The sequence below is a fragment of the Anomalospiza imberbis genome, chromosome 2 (assembly GCF_031753505.1).
Source record: "Anomalospiza imberbis isolate Cuckoo-Finch-1a 21T00152 chromosome 2, ASM3175350v1, whole genome shotgun sequence".
Taxonomy (NCBI): domain Eukaryota; kingdom Metazoa; phylum Chordata; class Aves; order Passeriformes; family Viduidae; genus Anomalospiza; species Anomalospiza imberbis.
In genome coordinates, this window is record NC_089682.1 from 51,462,564 (window position 1) to 51,472,789 (window position 10,226).

At 41.4% G+C, this 10,226-nt stretch overlaps 1 protein-coding gene across 1 annotated transcript; it reads left to right on the forward strand.

The window, feature by feature from the left end:
* The first annotated feature begins 21 nt into the window (after nt 1-21).
* Nucleotides 22-9,562, forward strand: LOC137468841 (cell cycle control protein 50C-like). The gene is made up of 7 exons (XM_068180983.1): nt 22-873; nt 1,678-1,788; nt 2,983-3,084; nt 4,481-4,571; nt 6,365-6,502; nt 7,510-7,719; nt 8,505-9,562. Exons 1-7 carry the CDS (start codon nt 661-663, stop codon nt 8,693-8,695), a joined length of 1,056 nt encoding a protein of 351 aa, XP_068037084.1. The 5' UTR covers nt 22-660; the 3' UTR covers nt 8,696-9,562.
* The last annotated feature ends 664 nt before the right edge of the window (nt 9,563-10,226 follow it).

The following is a 10,226-nucleotide window of genomic DNA, read 5'->3' on the forward strand; positions in this document are numbered from 1 at the left end:
GATGAGGAAATCATCAGTGTCTTGGAAAGCCATTGATCCAAATTGGATATTTTAAAAATTAGTTGTACTTCTATGATAAAGAACACACAACTTTTTTACAACCTTCAATTGCATTTCAGTCCATAGCAATGAATGTAATAGGTTAAGAAAATTGGTTTGGTCTTCCAAAGCTATGTTCTCTGTCCAGTGCTGTCTCAGCACCTGCAGTCCTCCCCAGTGGAATCCAGTGCAACTGGAGTAAAACTCCTTTCCTTGTATGCCATGCCTGTTAGCTGGGCAGCTATGGAAGTAAATGGAGAAGAAATAATGCATCTGAAATTACACAGAAATTCCAGTATAACTGACAGTATCCCTGCAAATTAGTAAGTCATAATGAATCCTAATGAGCTGTGAGGCAGGAAAAATATACCTAAGCTTTTCCAGGAGGAATGAACTGGACACTCTGATCAAAGTACACAATCACTTGATTGGTACAAGCTGATCATGGGGATCCAGGTACAAATACAGAAAACAAGGAAGAGAGAGACCTAGTTAATAAGTAATTACTCACAATAATGCAAGTTTGAACAACAAATACAGTCCCCCAACAATAAAGACAGTATCTCAGCTGAAACACTCTCCAGCACAAGGATATTACTCCTTTCTCTCACTGAGAAGAAGATGAAAAACAAGACAAATGTTCTTCCCAGAGAAGGAGATGCCCAACTTTCCAGGTGTCCAGATAACAGTGCATTCAAACAGCAGAGGCTGCCAGCTTGGAAGCCCCAGCTCACCATTGCATCTGTGCTCTCCAGCTTCTTTCTGACAGGGGCATTCTGCCTCAGTGTGGGAGTCTGCCTTGTCCTGTCTGCAAACAGCGTCAGAGAAATACAGGTTAGTTTGGGAGTGGTGTTCTTTGATATTCTGTAAAGCAGAAACCAGGCCAGTTTGGAGAGAAAAGGCTTTGAGTTTTTGCTTCTGAATAAAGATGATAGCAATGGCTTCATGCCTTGGACATGTGTCCAGCAGCTGGTATTCCTGTGAAAATCTTCAGAGGCAGTCGGTCATCACTAAAATCAGAGCACTGGGTGATTAACTGGGTAGTAATATCTGAAATATGGGTGATAATTACTGCCACTGGCTCCTAATACCAAAATGTTGTCATTATCTTCTGGGATTTTGAAGGGAAATAAGCAAATCCCTCAGAGAGTGTTTAATACTATAAGAACATATATGTTTGCTGGGGCAATCTTGAAATGCCCTAATGTTTAAATCCCTCCTGCAGAAAAGGTTATTCAGACCTGTGGTGTTGTGAATAGACTCCTGTTTGGAGCCAGCACTCAGCACTACACCCAGGCTGTTCAGTGGGGGTGGGCTGTGATGCATGTGGGGATTTGTCAAGCATTACTTGGTCAGCCAGCCCAAGGTGCAGGAGTGTTCTTCACTCAGCACTCCTTTGCCAAGGAGCAGTCGTGAAAGTTCTGCAACAGTCTTCAAAAGACTTTAAAACGGCTTTAAACTAGGGATAAATTTTGTGGTTGTTCATTAAGGCCAAGTCCTCACTCTGCCTCTTCATTTTCAACAATGTTTTTGGCTATCCGGGGTCACTTAGAAGAGAACAGCTCTGAGAAGCCTTGGACCTTTTCCTATGAGCATGTTCTTTATGACAATATATTTGCTTGTTCACTTCTCTGACAGATAGATTATTCAGATAAATGCTCAGATTGTTCAAAGCTCCGTGAAAATTCCTCTAACTGGAATAAGGAATGCCACTGTTCTGTCAATTTCACGCTAAAGGAAGATATATTGGTAAGTGGGTGCAAAAAACCAACTCAGATCACTGTGTACCACCCGTTACTTATATCCCTAAGTGATAAAAGACAGTAATTCTGTCATGTAGAGCTCCTGACTAAATTTGCTTTGTACTTTTTCAGAACATGTAATGCTCAAAATTTTACACTTTTGACTTTGTTGTTCATTTTGGTATTTATAGCCAAGACCAGGCTCCTTGGTTGGGAGATGTCCAAGGAGAAGAAGGGGTGGAGGAAATGGTGTTTTATTTCACACCCCTGATGATGGAGGTGACCTCTCTCTGTCTGTCTCTGAGTCAGAGGCAAAGCCTTGCCCTTGGGATTGGTTGGTGCTGCCCAGCTAAGCTCTCGAGTGAGAAGGAAATCTGAAGCTCTACCACTTTACATAAGTAGACCCCTGTAGTCATTTTTACAAGGGTTGTGCTGCTAATCCCCAAGGTCCTTGAAATAATTCAGGTCTAGCAATGTGATTCTGAAGTTTCTTTTGGAAAAAGTATCCTTCATTTCCTTCCTTAAACTACCAGGTCGTGTTACTGAGACTGTTAAAATGCTTCATGTTCTGCCAAAAAGATCGTATACTTAGTACTGAATAAATGATCCCTTGAAATGATAGTGCAATTTAAAGTCACTTTAGGATTCTTCATTATTGGGGAGGCTGTTAAAATACTTTGTAGTTCTTCAGATTACAGTGATGTTTGAGATGGGATGTTAATTTAACTGAGTAATGGGTTTTTTATAGTTCCATAATTACCTTTCATGCATGATTGGCCTGCCTAGCATTCTCCTTTTAATGTGAAGGCTTTTGTGCACCTTCTTTTATGGAAAATGACAATATACAGTGTGATTCATAGTCATTGCAAGTTCATGGCCAGCCATACCATCTTGAGTAAAATAATTATAATTATTTTTATATAAATATAAATATATAAAAAAATATTTTAATATAAAAATCAATAGTTTTTATTTCAGGTTTTCTTTGGTCATTTAAATTATGTTTAATTTTGTGCCAAAACATAAAAACTTGCAGTTCGGGTAAAGATTAGATTCTAGCCCATGACTGCTGTATTGCTTAGGGTGTAGTTACATACATTTTAATATGAGTACTCTCTTCCCCTCTTTTTTAGCAAGTAATAGGATTTCTCATTGCCTTCATGAACTCTCCTTATTGAAAGGATTTCTCCTTGGATTCTAGGGTGATGTTTTTATGTACTATGGTCTGCAAAACTTCTATCAGAACCACCGTCGATACGTGATATCAAGAAGTGATGCACAACTGTTGGGCCGAAATGTAAATGTAAGTTTTCTTTTTCTGTTGTGAGATCAGCAGCACTTCCAGCAGGCGTGCCTTTGACCATATGGAGAGCCAGCTAGGCAGAGCCGTAAGTGTGTTTAGGTGGCTCTAGGGAATAATAAAGTACAGATTTTCAGTGTTTGGTCCCAGCTTTTAAAATTGTTGGGGCCATAATGCCTAATAAGTTAATAAGAGAGGAAGGTTGAAGGGCAGGGGGGTGGTAAATAAAAGACGTCAGTCCTGTGTTGTGGTTCTCAAACCTGCCCCTTGTAGTGCTGATTAAAAATACATTGTCTTTTTCAAATAAATATACAGAAAGCTTTTCCTTCTTGTGTTGTCAGTCTTCTTAGCCAGAAATGTTTTAAGCTGTGCTTTTACCATAAGCCTGGGAAATTAAGTTATTCTAAGTCTTTAGTTTTGCCATCTGGCTTTGGAAGTGGGCAAGGAGCAGTTACAGGTTAGTTCTGAAATAAGTGATCATGTAGTATTCTAAGTATGCAATTTAGAGGTCTAAAGAGGGAGTAGACAGCATCACCCGCAGCAGACCTGCATAAGGAAATTGGAGAATGCAATCATGGCATTCAGGTTCTTTTACTTACAAATCTAAAGCATATTTTCTTTGGCATAAAAGTAGCATTTCTTAATATACACATAGTCCACATGTCCTTTCAGTATATATGATGGTTGTGCCATGGTAATCTGTTGTTTCTATAAAATGCTCCTTACAATTCTCAATACATGTTCCTCATTTCTATAAAATGCTTCTTAAAACTCTCCAGGTGTCCTGTCAGCTTGTTTGTTTGCATCCAGACTCAGCTGCTTTTGGCTTTTGTGCCGATCAGATACACAGCTCATTGGAGTTGCTTGAAAATGTTTCTGTGCTGAAACCTGAAGATGTATAGTTTCTTATAAAATAGGGTAGGAAAGATGTGATAAAGCTGAGGGTGGACTTCTGTTTTTCATTCTGTATCTTCACACATCAAGATTTGCCCTTGTTGACCTGCAGTAATGTGGCCAACTACATCTGCTGTTCTCCAGCACTAATTCAGCCAAAGTCAGAATTAAAAATAAGGTAAAATAAGATGTTCTAGGGTAAGCCAGGGGTTCACTGGAACATTTTCAGTTGTAGCCATTTTACCATGGCAGATCCCCAAACCTGTTTTTTGTAGTCTGGAGCTGGCAAGTTGGCAGCAGAATTTGGTGATGACCTTAAGTTTCTGTGCCTAGATATGGAAGGTGGTCCTGAACTACAGACCCGTTTATTTGATGTCTCTCTAATGTGACTGAAAGGTACTGGAGACTTAATTGTTCAGTGGCTTTTCAGAAGAAGGCATGGGAGGACACCAGTTAAAACCAAACCCCGGGTCTGTGCCTGATTGTTGTGTGACCTTGAATGCAGATCCAGAGGAGCTACTGCGCGCCCTTCAGCACCTACAGGAACGGGACCCCAATGGCGCCGTGTGGGGCCATTGCCAACAGCATGTTCAATGGTACGTGGGACCTTCTCTGTCCCTTCTGATTCCCTCTTGAAACTATTCCCTTACCCAGGCCACAGCAGAGCTGGTATTGCAAGGCCTCTACTTTCTCCTACAAAAGGCTTTGTTTGGTGGTGCTGCTCTGGTGAACGTCAGACTCTGCTTCCTACTATTTAGTAACTTGGCCCTTTTTTGGAAACTGAGGGAGATACCTCATTTTCTAAGACCCTCTTCCATGTGAGCATACAGCAGGAGTGAAGAATTTAGGCCCTCTTGAAATAAGGAACAAGGATACAACAGATTTCATGTACTTCCTTGCTAAAAAGCACGTTCTTGTACAGTGATGGGAGAGCCCAGATTCTGCCTTCCCACAATCATGTGCTTAGAAGGAGGGACTCTGCACATTGTCCACATTACTTTGGATCTTTGGATCTACATGGTTTCATTTTTGTTCTTAGAATGCTGGAAGCATACATAGTCTTAACTTGAACCTGGATTTGATCTTTGTAGTAATCTAGTGAGCATAATCTGCTTATGAATACACTTGGGAGATTTCAGAATGTATCTTTGGAAGGAAAAGGAACAAAAAAACTGTACAGACTTTTCTCCACTACCCCATCTTTTTTGTCTTCCAATTTCTACCACTCCCTGCTCTCACCCTTTTTTTAACCTGCTCCACACAGCAGGTTTTGGGAAAGCAGCAGCTCTTTCCAAGCAGCTGTGCCACCCACACCAGGGGACTTGTGAAGCCAGTTCATTCAGTAGCTTCTCGATCCACTTGATTTTTGTCTGCCTGCTTACCTCACCTGCTGCCCTGGAAATGGGATTTACTGGGCTGGGCTCAGACCTAGGCCAGCAGAGCCCAGCTGTGGGGAGCCCACGCTGTTCTGGAACATGTGAGGGAGAGTCAAGACAAGCAACAGAGCTCAGAGCATTGCAACTCCTGTTAATGAAGTGGTGACAAAAAGCTGAGGGTGTGGTGGGCCACAGAATGATCATTTCCCAGAAGAGTGTGTCTGAGCTTTAAGGAGCTGCGTGAACACAGCTTATGCAGCTGAGTTGTGCTTTTCATGTCTCCTAAAAGGCAACCCCTCCCCATCTGTATCATCTGATTGTCCCTGCCCATCATCCCATTGTCTGCCTAGGGGTTTACACAGCTGTTAACGAGACCTATCATATTTTTGTCTTATGTTAAACTAATCTATGTAGGAAAATAGTAATGGATAAAAACAAGTGTTGTTCACCCACTGAAACTGGGTGGCATGGTTAGGCACAATTTTAACTAAATGGTTTTTGATTGACGAAAGTGTTTGTGTTCTGATTGGTAAGCAAGCTCTAACTGGGATAAAACTAAAGGAATTTTTTTTTTCCAATGGACTGGATTCCCTTGATTGTGCTTTTACCTCTACCCTAGTCCCTGAAAATCCATCATGTATAGCAAAGTTTTGGGACAACTGTCAAAGAAATCCTAGGGGAAACTAGCTAGGACAGTAACTTCTGTAACTAGCTAGAGACCTCAGAAAGTGATTTGCAAAGAGGTAGTCCCACAAGAGTTGATGGACATGAGAAGCATGCACGACATACACAGGGATTGGTAGGAAATGTTCAGTCTATAAAACTTCAGAAGTTCTAAGACTCTGGTACCTTAGTTCTTCTTGTGAAATGTGCAGTGCTCCATACACATCCAGGATGTTCAGGTTTTCTATCGACTTGAAAGGTGCTTCAATGTACCATTTTTTTGTTAGCCATGCTGGCAATTAGAATGACTGTCTTTGACTCACAAATGTTGCTTATTGTATTCCCTGCAGATACTATTGATCTCTTTTACAATCGTAACTCATCTGTGATTCAAGTGCCACTGCTGAAGACTGGAAACAGTTGGTGGACAGATAAAAATGTGAAATTTCGCAATCCTGAGTCATACAATCTCTCTTCTGCATTTGCAGGTAAGAATGGTTCTGCTGGTGGTCCTTATTTTTCAATGGCTTCCTTGTCTCCCCCTTCATGTGTCTCCCATTCTAAGAAAAATCACCTATGGGAGAAATACCTCCCAAAGCCAGTTGAAGAAGTAGGGTTTAGAGGGTGACTGAGAGCAGAAGGCACATTTAGCCATAATACCACCTTTTTACTTTTTTAATCAGTGACCAGAGAAATTGAGAGAAAATGGTTTTGGAAAACTGAAGTTAGTCCACATCAATGCCCTTCTTTATAGTTTCTTGTAATGTTTAATCTGTCCAGAGAAAGCAAGGAAGCAGTTGCTTTTTTTTTTTTTTTTTTTTTTTTTTCTATTGAAAACATCTGTGAAGGAGAATTGCATATCTCATCTTTCCTTCATGCCTTTGCAGATTCTTGGGCAGTTGTGAGGCATGAGAGGCTGCCTTTGCCACTAGTTGTTTCAGACTTGTTTCCTAGGGCTGTTTCCTTTATATGGTTGATCTCTATTGAACTGGGGCTAAAAGCTGCCTCTTGTGGATCAGGGCAGTGCTGAGCTGGGTGCAATATGCAAGAGTTAATCATCTAAGTTGTTTTCATGGGACAGATTCTAAATGTCATAGGCTGTGCTATTAGACTGCAAAAAGGTGCCTTTCTGGTTGTACAGGAATATATTAATGTGTAAAAATGAAGGCAAGCTCCTCATTATTGAGAACATATTGCTTGCTGAAGAGACAAGAATCCAGAATAAACAGTATTTTCACTTGTGCAAGTCACTTTGTTTTTCCTGTGCTTGAAGGTTCTAATATGTAGCAGCCCCTGAGTACTGTTAAACTGTTAATTCATGTTTGAGGTGAGTGGACATGCTTGGAGATGCTGTTATCTGGCATATATATAATTTTGGACAGTGTCTTATGTCTCTTCCACAGCTCATATTCTTGTTGGTTGTGTGAGGCCCAGAATCTCAGCAACTACTGCTTTTACTGACGGTGTCTTTCCTGCTTTGTCTCTTTGTGACCAGGGACAGCCAGACCTCCTTACTGGCAGAAACCAGTGGATCTGTTGGACAAGGAAGATGAGAGGAACAATGGTTACTTGAACGACGACTTCATTGTCTGGATGCGAGTGTCGGCCTTTGCGACGTTCAGGAACCTCTACCGGCGTGTCAGACGGGTTCGGCACTTCACAGAGGGTCTGCCAGCAGGGAATTACACCTTCCATATTTCCTACAGTATCCTTTCAGATTCCCTAAGGCTCCTAGAGAGTTACAGTGACATGGAAGTGAATAGGATTTGTGTGGTCAACTGGCAAAGAAGCTGTGCAGAGCACCCCTGTGTCAGCAGAGCACTCGAGGGATTTGGGCCACATCCTGACTGACAGGAGCTTTTGTGCTGGTGCAACTGCCCCCTCACAGCCAGCAGTGGGAACTCTGCTGACTAAAGCACTCCTTTTGTCAGCAGGAGTTATGTCAACATGACCATAAATTTCTCTTCTTTCTCAGCTGATAGAAATGTGGTTATAAATGTTCTGTCATGGTTCTATTCTGAAAGCTTCCATGGGAGACATGAAAGGTAAACTCATATAACATTCTGGCTACAACATATTAGGTAGAGCTGAGCACTAACCCTCACAGAGACTATGTGGATTATCATGATAAGCTTCCCAAAAGGCTCATTTTCAACTGAGCTTTCATAGCAAATTAATGCAGTAGCAGTCCTATAAATTATGAATCTGAAATTTACAATGTTTTAAAAAAGGAAGTATTTCCACATGCACAGGAAGACTGTATCTGAAATAACTGGGTTTCTTACCACCAGCTGCCTTCCAAAAACCAGCTGGGGTTTTGGATCCGGAATAGCAGAAACATCACCAATCAGTTAAATGAGTTTTGGCAGCAAATGCAGACTTCAAAACTCTTTATCCCTTGGATAGCTTTTTGAGCATTTAACCACTACTTTCTCTTTTCCTGGAAATAATGTGCACTTTGTTAGTAAAATCTTAACATCCCTCTCTCAGATTTCCCTGTTACCAGATTCAAGGGGAGGAAGCATGTGATTCTTTCAACCGTGGTGTGGAGCGGTGGAAGTAACCCATTCCTGGGAATTGCCTACCTGGTTTGTGGCACAGCAGCAATCCTGACAGGTTTTGTCATAACTGGCATCCACCTAAAGCTCAGGAAAAAGAAAACATACTTTCAGAAGCAATAAGGTACACCTGACTTTCTGAACAAAGCCAGAAGTGTGTCGTGAACAAAGAAGGTGCAGCACAGACCTTATACTCTTTCCCCTGAGCTCTGGACCATTTTCAGTGTCAGGTTTGGTGAATGTAAGCAAACTGAGGGGCAGGCCTATTCCATTATCTGAGACCAAACTTACCTGAGGTGTCATTCTCATTAATGTATGTGTGAGCCTAAATTTGTTTCCTAGGAAAGTTGTAGTGAGATGAGCTTCAAACAGCAGACAGCACAGCAGATTAGAATTGCAATGGCAAAGAAATTATGGTACCAATGTCTGGCCAGAAGTCAGGGTCCATATTAATTTCTTACTCAGCCCATAATTCAGGCAACATTTCTCTTAACTGGAATGGAGCTTTGGATGGGTAAAAAGTAAGGTCTTGATCCAACAAAAAGCTTGAGTATGTAGAACTTATTGGTAAAATCTGCTTGTGGGCCACGTACATGAGCTTAATGGCTTGGCTTGGGTTTTATATACCTTTTTCAGCTATGCTGAAAAAGCAGCCACTTTACATCAGTGCATTCACTCCAGTTTGACACCTGATTTGTGGTTGAATACAGGGCATTTATTAAGAGTTCAGAGTTTGTTTAGACCAAATTTATTGGATTTATCTAGCAGCTGAGAGCTGGAGGGCATCCAATCACTTATTTGGATTTTTAAAAATTATGGTTCAATATAATTAAATGAAAAAGCTTCTTTAATGCAAAATATTTTAGCAGAATCATCTACCTAATTTAACTATTAGGCCAAAATTGTACTCCTACCTATCCCATGTGAAAGTTCACAAGGTCTTACATGACACAGAATGGTAATTTATTGTCAATAAAAAACAAAGCACCAGAAAATCCTTCAATTTGAAGTGAACACTGCAGCTCATGAATAGGGTCATCAATTTTTATGTTTCATGTTTAGAATTTTACACATTTAGGACTTACTTCTAGTCTCAAAAAAAAAGAAGGAACAGCACTGAAAAATTTAGGTCAGGCATACCATGGTGGGTGTGAATTTTTTACAATTATTTTTCTGTTGTAAAAGTGCAAGTGGAATAAAACACTTTCAATTACTTTCATAAGTATTTTGTGTGCCTTGCCTCTCTCCTAAAAAGCCTTCTCACTAGAACAAGAAAGAAATCACAGACTGGAGCTGGAGAAAGGGATGTGGCACAGGGAGGCTGCAAGCCATTGTCAAGGCATCTGCTTTTGGGGGCGTCTGGGGCTGGGCATCTGGTGACCTGTGACAGATGGCCCCTGCAGAAGGGGTTTGCAGCACAGAAGGTGCAGTTTCCTTGGAGTTCTGCTCTGTAGCTGAGCCAGGAGCAGCAGAAGGGGAGCAGCTCTAGTTCCCAGCCCAGCCTAGGAGGACAGTCCTGCCCCACCGGTGCTTTATGCTGACCAGGAAAGGTGCCTGTCCCCTCTGCTCTTCCTGCCCAGGGCCAGGCACCTCCATCCTGAAGCTGTAGAAACAGGGTTCCTGGATTTCAGCCCTTGCACCTGGATCTGTCAGG

Bases quoted from the DNA above. Each gene is read 5' to 3' on its own strand.
- LOC137468841 (XM_068180983.1), top strand. From the start codon at position 661: ATGAAAAACAAGACAAATGTTCTTCCCAGAGAAGGAGATGCCCAACTT. The intron at 4,572-6,364 runs GTACGTGGGACC...TATTCCCTGCAG, and splicing joins TGCCAACAGCATGTTCAATG to ATACTATTGATCTCTTTTAC. The intron at 7,720-8,504 runs GTATCCTTTCAG...TCCCTCTCTCAG, and splicing joins CACCTTCCATATTTCCTACA to ATTTCCCTGTTACCAGATTC.